At 44.0% G+C, this 12,703-nt stretch overlaps 1 protein-coding gene across 8 annotated transcripts in view; it reads left to right on the top strand.

Annotated features, from left to right (window-relative positions):
- The window catches only part of UNC13B (unc-13 homolog B), a 380,992-nt gene that overhangs the window by 80,853 nt on the left and 287,436 nt on the right, over positions 1–12,703 (top strand). For all 8 annotated transcript variants that reach the window (XM_048850215.2, XM_048850214.2, XM_048850212.2 and 5 more), the window contains exons 6-7: positions 9,794–9,867; positions 12,048–12,105. In XM_048850215.2, the coding sequence (XP_048706172.2) occupies positions 9,794–9,867; positions 12,048–12,105 (132 nt within the window). The remainder of the gene's footprint in view (positions 1–9,793; positions 9,868–12,047; positions 12,106–12,703) is intronic.

Raw genomic sequence — 12,703 nt, 5'->3', positions numbered from 1 at the left:
GACTTGACTTCCAAAGATTCAGTTTTTTAGTAAGGGCATGTATTTTGTCATTGAGTTTGAGGATGTTTGTTTGTTTCATTTCCTTGTAGTATTCAAAGAATTTAAACAAATGTCAAAAAATGTCAAAAATGTCTGAGAGATAAGAGAGAGTTGCCAACCAACTATTTGATGTCACTTAAATGCTTCTTCAAGGTGGAATCCACTTGGGTCAGAAACACACATGTTGTTTCTCAATTCAAACAGGTGGGGTAGAACTCTTCCCCATGACAGCAAGTGAACCTCTGTGTGCAGTAATAAGTGCTGATGATCCAAGCCCATTTCTTCACACAGACTTTTAAAAAGTTGGGAATTCAGGGGCTTTGCTTTAATAAAATTAATGATTGCTACAGCTTGACTCAAAATGTATTTTAGGTAGGGATCCATATTCCTACCAGCAAGAGGTTTCCTGTGAATCATGCAGCATGTCCACTGGGCTTCTGTGGTGGCTACTTTGTCTGCCGACAAGCCCACTCTTGGTACCAGACAGCTGTCATGGCATCGGTGCAGATCCCTACACAGCTATTCCAGTTAATGTGTTCCCCTGTTATAAAGGCATCAGGGAACTTAAATATTTCCTCTTCCCTACTATATGTCAGCAGTGCCTTGAAGAGGAGAGAGTCGTCTTTTACTCTAAAAAGAAAAGGAGTACTTGTGGCACCTTAGAGACTAACCAATTTATTTGAGCATGAGCTTTCGTGAGCTACAGCTCACTGATGAAGTGAGCTGTAGCTCACGAAAGCTCATGCTCAAATAAATTGGTTAGTCTCTAAGGTGCCACAAGTACTCCTTTTCTTTTTGCGAATACAGACTAACACGGCTGTTCCTCTGAAACCTGTCTTTTACTCTGTTTTCCCAAGTACACTGAGCATAGACCACTAACTGTGCTGCCCCTGAAACATTGGTGGATTCATCAATCTGTAAGGAAAAGAACGTGCTATTTTTAATCCTTTCCACCACCTGACATATTCTCAATACCGTGACTCACTTTATCATTTGATGGTGGAGTAGAGCTCAGCTGAGTGGCAGCATCTTTGCCAATCATACTTTCTCATTTTTTTCGATTCAAGAAAAATAAGAGGTTTGGCGATGGTGAGGCTTCTTTGCCCTGGTGCTTAAAAGTGAGAGAGCATAAGGTGCTTCCAGAGTTTTGGCTGTCACAGTTGCTGATTTGCATAAGTTTTTTGTTGCTCAAGTTCATGAAGGTTTCTTTCAAAATATTCCACAGACCTCTCCACCTATGTAGGGTGTCTTGTTTGTAAATGTTGCTGGTGTTTTTTTGGTTTTAGGCTATTGGCCAAAACTTGACTGCACAAAACACACTGGGGACTCGGAATGTCTTCTGAGCCAGTGTAAGTAAATCCAAATGCCAAATAAGAAGTGTAGTATTTTCTGGTTTTTGGTTTTTTCCCTGCACTTACAAATTCTGTTCTCCACCCTCTGTCAGCTTGAGCTCCCCTCTTCGTGCCATGTACAATAAAACAATCCATTATTTTTACAGATTAGTTTATTTCAGATATTATAGTACTTTATTTACTTACTTACGCTACCTGTTCTTTCCTGCTGTTAGTTTAGTCTGACGCTCTTCATACACTATAGAAGTGGTAGGCCACATTCTGTGAAAACAAGGGCCTTGCTTAGGGAAGTGACACAACCAGAATGGCCTTGTTCTCATGGAGCGCCCTGCTCTGAGGGCAGAGCGGAGAGTGGCTCTGCTGGCCAGAGGCTGTGAAGGCTGTGCTCCCTGCCAGCTGCTGCAGAGAAGTAAGGGTGGCATGGTATTGTCAGACAGTTTTTCCACCCTTATCTGCTGCTGCTGGCAGGTGGCACTACCTTCACAGCTGGGTGCCCAGCCACCAGCCTGCGATCTCACAACCCCCCTACAATAGTCTAGGGACCCTCTATTGGGTTGGAACCCCACTTTGAGAAACGCTGGTCCAAGGAACCATCTACTTCTCAAGTGTCCCCTTGGGCTTAGAAAAGACTTCACTGTGTTGAACAAAACTATCCTGGTCCCAATACAGGGCTTTTATTTCTCAAGATGTTTTCACAAAGGTTTGAGCCTCACTTTTTAGAATTTCTTGGGGATCATAGAATCATAGAATATCAGGGTTGGAAGGGACCTCAGGAGGTCTAGTCCAATCCCCTGCTGAAAGCAGGACCAGTCCCCAATTAAATCATCCCAGCCAGGGCTTTGTCAAGCCTGACCTTAAAAACTTCTAAGGAAGGAGATTCCACCACCTCCCTAGGTAACGCATTCCAGTGTTTCACCACCCTCTTAGTGAAAAAGTTTTTCCTAATATCCAACCGAAACCTCCCCCACTGCAACTTGAGACCATTACTCCTTGTCCTGTCCTCTTCTACCACTGAGAATAGTCTAGAACCATCCTCTCTGGAACCACCTCTCAGGTAGTTGAAAGCAGCTATCAAATGCCCCCTCATTCTTCTCTTCTGCAGACTAAACAATCCCAGTTCCCTCAGCCTCTCCTCATAAGTCATGTGTTCCAGACCCCTAATCATTTTTGTTGCCCTTCACTGGACTCTCTCGAATTTATCCACATCCCTCTTGTAGCATGGGGCCCAAAACTGGACACAGTACTCCAGATGAGGCCTCACCAATGTCGAATAGAGGGGGACGATCACGTCCCTCGATCTGCTCGCTATGCCCCTACTTATACATCCCAAAATGCCATTGGCCTTCTTGGCAACAAGGGCACGCTGCTGACTCCTATCCAGCTTCTCGTCCACTGTCACCCCTAGGTCCTTTTCCGCAGAACTGCTGCCTAGCCATTCGGTCCCTAGTCTGTAGCGGTGCATGGGGTTCTTTCGTCCTAAGTGCAGAACTCTGCACTTATCCTTATTGAACCTCATCAGATTTCTTTTGGCCCAATCCTCCAATTTGTCTAGGTCCCTCTGTATCCTATCCCTGTCCTCCAGCGTATCTACCACTCCTCCTAGTTTAGTATCATCCGCAAATTTGCTGAGAGTGCAAGCCACACCATCCTCCAGATCATTTATGAAGATATTGAACAAAACCGGCCCCAGGACCGATCCCTGGGGCACTCCACTTGACACCGGCTGCCAACTAGACATGGAGCCATTGATCACTACCCGTTGAGCCCGACAATCTAGCCAGCTTTCTACCCACCTTATAGTGCATTCATCCAGCCCATATTTCTTTAACTTGCTGACAAGAATACTGTGGGAGACCGTGTCAAAAGCTGTGCTAAAGTCAAGAAACAACACATCCACTGCTTTCCCTTCATCCACAGAGCCAGTAATCTCATCATAGAAGGTGATTAGTCAGGCATGACCTTCCCTTGGTGAATCCATGCTGACTGTTCCTGATCACTTTCCTCTCATGCAAGTGCTTCAGGATTGATTCTTTGAGGACCTGCTCCATGATTTTTCCAGGGACTGAGGTGAGGCTGACTGGCCTGTAGTTCCCAGGATCCTCCTTCTTCCCTTTTTTAAAGATTGGCACTACATTAGTCTTTTTCCAGTCATCCAGGACTTCCCCCATTTGCCACGAGTTTTCAGAGATAATGGCCAATGGCTCTGCAATCACAACCACCAATTCCTTTAGCACTGTTGGATGCGACGTGTCCGGCCCCAGGGACTTTTGCACGTCCAGCTTTTCTTAATAGTCCCTAACCACGTCTTTCTCCACAGAGGGCTGGCCATCTACTCCCCATGCTGTGATGCCCAGCACAGCAGTCTGGGAGCTGACCTTGTTCATGAAGACGGGGGGGAAAAAAGCATTGAGTACATTAGCATTTTCCACATCCTCTGTCACTAGGTTGCCTCCCTCGTTCAGTAAGGGGCCCACACTTTCCTTGGCTTTCTTCTTGTTGCCAACATACCTGAAGAAACCCTTCTTGTTACTCTTGACATCTCTTGCTAGCTGTAGCTCCAGGTGCGATTTGGCCCTCCTGATTTCATTCCAACATGCCTGAGCAATATTTTTATACTCTTCCCTGGTTATATGTCCAGTCTTCCACTTCTTGTAAGCTTCTTTTTTATGTTTAAGATCCGCTAGGATTTCACCGTTAAGCCAAGCTGGTCGCCTGCCATATTTACTATTCTTTTGACACATCGGGATGGTTTGTCCCTGTAACCTCAACAGGGATTCCTTGAAATACAGCCAGCTCTCCTGGACTCCTTTCCCCTTCATGTTAGTTCCCCAGGGGATCCTAGCCATCCGTTCCCTGAGGGAGTCGAAGTCTGCTTTCCTGAAGTCCAGGGTCCGTATTCTGCTGCTTTCCTTTCTTCCCTGTGTCAGGATCCTGAACTCAACCAACTTATGGTCACTGCCTCCCAAATTCCCATCCACTTTTGCTTCCCCCACTAATTCTTCCCGGTTTGTGAGCAGCAGGTCAAGAAAAGCTCCCCCCTAGTTGGCTCCTCTAGCACTTGCACCAGGAAATTGTCCCCTAAGTTTTCCAAAAACTTCTTGGATTGTCTGTGCACCGCTGTATTGCTCTCCCAGCAGATATCAGGAAGATTAAAGTCACCCATGAGAACCAGGGCGTGCGATCTAGTAGCTTCCACGAGTTGCCGGAAGAAAGCCTCATCCACCTCAGCCCCCTGGTCCGGTGGTCTATAGCAGACTCCCACTACTACATCCCTCTTTTTGCTCACACTTCTAAACTTAATCCAGAGACACTCAGGTTTTTCTGCAGTTTCGTACCAGAACTCTGAGCAGTCATACTGCTCCCTTACATACAGTGCTACTCCCCCACCTTTTCTGCCCTGCCTGTCCTTCCTGAACAGTTTATAACCATCCATGACAGTACTTCAGTCATGTGAGTTATCCCACCAAGTCTCTGTTATTCCAATCACGTCATAATTCCTTGACATCACCAGGACCTCTGGTTCTCCCTGCTTGTTTCCAAGGCTTTGTGCATTTGTATGTAAGCACTTGAGATAACCTGCTGATTGCCCCTCATTCTCAGTATGAGGCAGGAGCCCTCCCCTCACAGACGTTCCTGCCTGTGCTTCCTCCCGGTATCCCGCTTTCCCACTTACCTCAGGGCTTTGGTCTCCTTCCCCCGGTGAACCTAGTTTAAAGTCCTCCTCACTAGGTTAACCAGCCTGCTCGCAAAGATGCTCTTCCCTCTCTTCGTAAGGTGGAGCCCGTCTCTGCCCAGCACTGCTCCTTCATGGAACACCATCCCATGGTCAAAGAATCCAAAGCCTTCTCTCTGACACCACCTGCATAGCCGTTCGTTGACTTCCACGATTCGACGGTCCTTACCCCGGCCTTTTCCTTCCACGGGGAGGATGGACGAGAAGACCACTTGCGCCTCAAACTCCTTTCAGAGTAACAGCCGTGTTAGTCTGTATTCGCAAAAAGAAAAGGAGTACTTGTGGCACCTTAGAGACTAACCAATTTATTTGAGCATGAAGTGAGCTGTAGCTCACGAAAGCTCATGCTCAAATAAATTGGTTAGTCTCTAAGGTGCCACAAGTACTCCTTTTCTTTTTCAAACTCCTTTATCCTTCTTCCCAGAGCCACGTAGTCCGCAGTGATCCGCTCAAGGTCATTCTTGGCAGTATCATTGGTGCCCACGTGAAGAAGCAGGAAGGGGTAGCGATCTGAGGGCTTGATGAGTCTCGGCAGTCTCTCTGTCAAATCGCAAATCTTAGCCCCTAGCAAGCAGCAGACTTCTCGGTTTTCCCGATCAGGGCGGCAGATAGATGACTCAGTCTCCCGAAGGAGAGAGTCCCCGACCACCACCACCCGCCTCCTTCTCTTGGGAGTGGTGGTCATGGAACCCCCAACCTCAGGACAGTGCATCTCATGCCTTCCAAGCAGCGGAGTCTCCTTCTGCTTTTTCCCCCCGGACGTATCATCTGGTCCACTCTCTGTCACATCGCGAATCTTAGCCCCTGGCAAGCAGCAGACTTCTTGTTATTCACTTTATAGATGTCATCCTTTAGCCTTGCAGATTGTCACATTTATAAAGGCTGTGGCAATGAACTGAATAGGGTTTTGTCACTTCCTATTGTAATGCAATAAAACCTCAGTCTTAACACTAAATATTTCTTTCAGGAGTTAAAGTGAATGTGCTAGCTGCTTTTGGTCAGAGATTCTTTTCAGACTGCTGCTGATTCCTTTCAATTTTTGTTTCTGGTATTTCCTAATACATCCTTGAAGCTGCCTATGGATTTGCAGGAGGTCAGAGCAGACCAGGGGTTGGCAACCTGTGGCACACGTGCCGATTTTTACTGACATGCTGCTGCCTGCTGCGGTCTGGGGTCCTGGCCGTCGGCCCCGCTCAGCCTGCTGCTGGCCTGGGTGAACGGAACCCGCAGCTGGCAGCAGGCTGAGCGGGCCAGGGGCCAGCGGCCAGGATCCCGGCTGGCAGGAGCCAGTGGACGGAATCCCAGACCGGCAGCGGGCTGAGCCGCTCAGCCCGCTGACTGTCTGGGGTTCCAGCCACTGGCCCCCGCAAGCTGGGGTCTGGGCCTCCAGCCCTGCTCAGCCCTCCTGCTGGCATGGGGTACCAGCAGCCAGCCCAGCTCTGCTCCTGGCCTGGGCCCAGCGCTCTGCAGCCCTTATAAAAAATTATACTACAGTTAGCTTAAAAACTTGAAAACTTAACTTTATATATTACAGGTTTCAGAGTAACAGCCGTGTTAGTCTGTATTCGCAAAAAGAAAAGGAGTACTTGTAGCACCTTAGAGACTAACCAATTTATTTGAGCATGAGCTTTCGTGAGCTACAGCTCACTTCATCAGATGTGATGTGATCTGATGAAGTGAGCTGTAGCTCACGAAAGCTCATGCTCAAATAAATTGGTTAGTCTCTAAGGTGCTACAAGTACTCCTTTTCTTTTTATATATTACAGTAATTGTTAAAAATGTATAATGTTAATAAATACATAGGTTTGATGAAACAAAGTAGTTGTACTTATGTGCCTGTGTTTAATTTGTGTTTTCGATGATTTACCTTCTAAAAAAATCTTACATGTCTCGCACCCCCAGAAAGGGCGTCTCGCACCCCCAGGGGGTGTGTGCACCCAAGGTTAAGAACCACTGCACTAAACTGATCAGATCCACATTCTAATTTAAATTTAAATGAAGCTTCTTAAACATTTTAAAAACCTTGTTTACTTTACATACAATAATAGTTTAGTTATATAATATAGACTTATGGAGAGAGACCTTCTAAAAACGTTAAAATGTATTACTGGCAGGCAAAATCTTAAATTAGAGTGAATAAATGAAGACTTGGCACGCCACTTGTGAAAGGTTGCCGACCATTGGACTACACAATCATCATGGTCCCTTCTGACCTTAAAGTCTATGAGTAAAGTCTATGAAGGTTCAAGCCACAGGAAAAAAGGGAATTCCACCACTGTAAAAGTCTCTTGTTTTGTAACGACATCCCTGAAAATGTAAAGTTATAAGTGTTATGAATATTAGTAATTTTCCTTCTTGTTTCTCTGTTTTGAAAGTTGTCATTTGAGTGCAGGTGTGTAATGGTGGTGAATAGCAACTGGAGCAGTGCTGAAAACTTGTGCTGCCTCTGTTATCTAGGATGGACTCTGGTGCTTCCCCCTCCCCTCAAATTCCCCAGGCGAAAATTCCCTACTTTGAAATAAGAACAAAGGACCATTAGAAAGCAGACACCAAAGCTCAATGCTACTCTTTGTATTTGTGGTATTTTTTTTTAAATATATGTTATGCAAAAATGGTCCCTGTTTTTCTAAAGCCTCATTTTTAGAAGTGACAGGTTTCAGAGTAGTAGCCGTGTTAGTCTTGTTGCGAATTATACCCGACAGGTCACGCACAGGAACTGCTGCGAATTATACCCGACAGGTCACGCACAGGAACTGCTGCGAATTATACCCGACAGGTCACGCACAGGAACTGCTGCGAATTATACCCGACAGGTCACGCACAGTTTGAGTCTAGGCTGAGGTACACGAACAAAGTTCACAACTGCAGAGTTCCCAAAGATATTAAGTTTGTTACGCTCGAGCATGGTGCCCCCCTGCTAGTCAGGAGGGGACCCCGAATGCAGGTTATACAGAGATTATATACCTTTTAGCAAAGCACATTGCCCTTGTGCATCGGAAACCTTAGCCAATAGACAAACCCTTCCCTTATCTACCACCTATCCCTGCTAGGTACATTCCCCGTGCTAAACCATTACTTCAACTACACAACATGGTCCTAAAGCAATGCACCAGTAGCCTTTCTTATCAGGATGGGAGGCTCACATTAAGTCCAGGAGGCAGGGAGTTAGGAACAGACAAAGAACAGAAACCGGGAGTCGAGACAGGCTGGAAACAAGGGGGAGGGTTTTCACAGGAATACAGTATCTAAGGAACACTCCTTCTGGTGCATGATGTGCTTGCTTTTAGACAATGGTGGGCCCCAAACCAAAATGGAGTCACATATGCTAACTTTTTCTTAACCGTCTGTATCCGCAAAAAGAACAGGAGTACTTGTGGCATCTTAGAGACTTGCTTATGCTCAAATAAATTTGTTAGTCTCTAAGGTGTCACAGGTACTCCTGTTACTTTTAGAAGTGCTATCCTTTTGTTAAGTATTCCGGGAGAGGGCTCGGGTGAGCTTTCACTCTAAACAGTGCATTTCTTTTAATATTGTGTTTCTCCACAGTTTCTCCTTGTTGGATTCTGTTCTGCATCCTGCTGAAGTTTCTGAAGTGACCTCAATAATTCTCTCACAGGGCTGCTTTGCGTTAAGCTGCAGCAGTCCCTGTTGCTGATGTTGTAGCTCGCTGCCTTTCCTTGGTACCGTCTAGATTCGCAGCTTGTACATTTGTCACTTTAATTGTAACTTGACCATCATTCTGTGACATTGTGGTCCTCAGAGCACTCTCTCTGGCCTTCCAATGGGGGGTATATCTGCACTAGTTCATCTCCCAAGCGCAAGTGACAGTCCCCTCCTCAAAAAGATGACCCTCTCTGAAAATGACAATTACAGAGTCCATTATATAATGTTTTTTATTGTTTTAAATTTTGAAATAGAAAATAGTTACCCAAGCCACGGGTACTAAACTGTCAGCTGCAAACATCTAGCTGACAAGCACAGGCGTGTTAATTGTGTAACTGGACAGTTCAGCCTCTAGAAGAGGAAGGAGTGTCTTTAGTTTACCATAAAGTTAAACCTTCACTGCAGAGTGGTGAAAACACAGTCACTTTAGCGGAATTCATTCAGGTAACATCAATTGCCCCAGAAGAGACAGTTTATGGCCTGCGAAGGAAAACTGGGGTGATTTTATTAGTTTGTAGATGCTTAGATACACCCTGATGTGCCATGAATGAAAATATGCTCTCTAGACGGGGTAGTTAGAGGCATTGTTCTTCTGGGGTTAAGGGGAGAGAACTTGGGAGAAGAGGCCTTTGATCACATCATATTGTGTTTCCAAGTGTGTAGCTGGTTCATGATTTTTTTAGTGACTCATTATATTTATTATAATTGTATAAACCAGTCAGATTTTGCATCCTTCTTTTCTGCTTTGAGTGTATTTTGTGTTTGGTTAACAGACCTGGAACTAAATTACTATTTAAAACTTATTTTACGTTTGATGCTAATAGAGGACATTTCAGTGAATTTCAAAATGAAGGCGGTCTTTATGATGTGCTTTAAAAAAAATCCTGTTCTCTTGGAATGTCATCACTGTTTTAAGTGTTGCTGTTGAATACAAATTTATTTAAAAAAATAACTTGCTGGATAACTAATTTAGTGTGAATGACTGATGCCTTTGCTGTTGCTATAGATATCCCTGAGGAGGAAGCCAGATATTGGACCAAAAAACTAGAACAGATAAACTCTTTGGAAGATCGTGCTGAGGTGAGTAAACCTCACTTGAATCATGCAAACACTATAATTAAAGTAGGATTCTGATCCAAAATGCTCCAGAGTGTACTGTAGCGCTATGCAGAATTTCCATGACAGTTAAGTTTAGGTAATTACTATTGTTTTCCTTCATTCACAAGTTTTTCACTGAGCTGTTCACATTCCCTTATGTGCGGTGTTAATGCCAGCTAGAATAAGAGGCTGCAGCATGTGAAAATTGAGGAGAAATTGATTTTTGCATGATACTTGGGGCTTGTGTACACTGCGAAGTTGTCGTTTACACACGCTGACTTTTTAGTGACAAGGCTGTGTTGACGCTGACTTGTCACTAAAAGCTGTGTGGTGTAGACAAGCCCTTTGATTCAAAACAAGTGTAAAACTCTGGCTTTGCTAGACAGCAGGATGAGGCAGTTAGGAGAACAGTGCTGCCCCAGGCTATGTTTGTTGTTATTGAAAACCAGAAAAGGAACACTTCAGTTTCTTAGCTCTTTATGCAAAATATACACCAAGGACACTTGTCTTACTGAAGGTGATATTTATCTGGTTGATGGACTTAATTTCTTGCATTTAAGAAACTTGTTAACTCCAACAAGGGCAGGTGTAAACAGTGTTAACCAAAAGTGTAATACGTTTCTCTACAAGAGAGTATTAATAAAAGGTCCTGTTGGTGATAGAAATGTAGGGTGTTGAAGTTTGGGGGAAATGTATTGTACTCTTAACTTAGCCTTCCTCCGTTAAGTGTGTTAGTGGATTCATTGTGGAGACCAAGAATACTCAGGCAGAAGTTAAGTCTTGTCTCGAACTGTTTAACCTAGTCTCACAGCTGTGTTTAGGTGGAAAAATAGCTTGCATGTAGCTTCTTTTGGATTCAGGGATCCAGTAATAGCTCTAGAGCTGCTTGGTATCTGTGAACCTGGTGAAAAAGCAAGTCGTGTGAACTTATAACTTTCCAGTAATTCTGCTGCAATATATCCCTCCTCCTGGGTTGAAAGCTATGGGTTTCAGCAGGGGAATTCTAGTGCCAGACACGCAGTGGAACATAGGTGCCCTCTAGTGATTCATCAAATTCTTGGTAGATGAAGTTTGCATGAATTGTGATGCAATCCCCAATTCTTTTAGATGGCTTGTCTGCTCATCCAGCCTGTTCTTTCTCACTGTGCTTACCTATTCAGCTTCTTGCTAGTCAACTGAAAGTGCGTCCCTGTGTTTACTTCCTCATTTTTTGTGAAATAGGTCCGCTGGTGGTCAGTGTATGGCATTGATTGAGGACTCAATATTTCAAAACTTGCAGCTTCCACTGACTTTGGGGCCCTTTTTCCCAGCTCTTGGCTGATGAGGGTTGTGTTCTTGACATTTTGCCTCATAGGAATAGAAATTATTCTGCTTATCTTCTGTCTCTAGCCTCAGACAGATCACTGGATTATTTTTGAATTATTGGTGTGGTACTGGGAGGAGGTGGCCAAAACAATATCATAAACATATCTCAAGGGAACACCTTTAATGCTGCAGCAGACCCTTTTGGAATAATCCAAAATTGGTTAAATGGAATCTCTGTGTACTCCAGTGTAGTGTTAAATAAAATGTAAAATCCTTCATGTTGTGGGATGTTTCCAGACTATGCTGAAAGAGTGTTCTGGGTATTGCACTGCTAATTAGCACGCTAATTATCTAGCTCTTTCCTAGTTCCCACATCCAGTACTGCATTCAAACACAGGTACCTCAAATTCATATTTAGGCATCTCATATATAAATTGCCGTATTCTCAGGCTCCTGAGTGCGCACACATTCCACTGAAATCACTGCTCAGCAGCTCTGAAATTTAGACATTTATATTTTAGGTGACTAAATATGGATTTAGGTGCCTAATTCGAGGCCCCCAAGTCTGAAATTTTTTGTCTTGAGCTTTTAAAGTAGGTAAGACTTTACCGAAGCCTTGTGTGCAGCCATGAACAGATATTTTGCATGGGATAGTGCCAGTTTTTACTTTTCTGGGAGCGTGTTCTGTATTTGGGAATTAAGGAAAATATTATTTTGTACTTTAACACCTTCCCTCCCCCTCCCATTCCCCCCGCCGATATCCTCTCAGAGCGTAAGCTTATGTTCTGGAAATCCTGTTTTATAAGGTTACTTTCAATCTGTTATCTGTCTGTGCTCTTTCTTTTGTCTTTCCTTAGTATTCATTTTCAGAAGAAGTCCAGAAGAAACCGTTGCCCACTGCTGCCTCCCAGTGTTGTAAGTATGACTTTATTTTTTCTCTCAACACTATTTTGTCTTAAACGAATGTCGGTTCACTCTATGGTTAGTTAACATTGGCTGGTGTATCCAGGCAAAGTTCTCTAGTTAGAGCTGCAGTTAGGAAATGGCAGCCTGCATGGCAGCCTGCGTGACATCTAGGTCTGATGTTAAACTAGTCATTTTTATAGGTCAGGAAGAATTCTCTAAATGTAGGCTTCTGCCGTAAAGAGCCCTATGAATGATCTTAGCCGTACAAGATTAATAGTGAAATCTGAAACTCTGCCATTAACCTATCCTTGTTCTACCAGTGTAGTAGACATACAAGGTTTATGAGATCACCTGAAATGTTCAGATCTCTGTAGTAACAATGGATAATGGGAGAGTTAGATGGAATATATTTCAGACTTCACTCTGAGGTTTTTGTTGTTTTTTTTCTGTCAAATCATTAATATGATTTTTAATAGTATTGTATGGTAGTCTTATGCCTTTTTTTAACGGTGTATTTTTTGGAGGAGGAGAATATTTGGAGGCTGAAATCATGTCCATGCACCTGTTAAAATGTAGTAACGTTTTGTGTATTATTCCTAATATTGCA

The sequence above is a fragment of the Caretta caretta genome, chromosome 5, assembly GCF_965140235.1.
Source record: "Caretta caretta isolate rCarCar2 chromosome 5, rCarCar1.hap1, whole genome shotgun sequence".
NCBI classification, from domain to species: Eukaryota; Metazoa; Chordata; order Testudines; family Cheloniidae; genus Caretta; species Caretta caretta.
The sequence above is the reverse complement of the archived record's forward strand: the minus strand, read 5'-3'. Positions and strand labels throughout refer to the sequence as shown.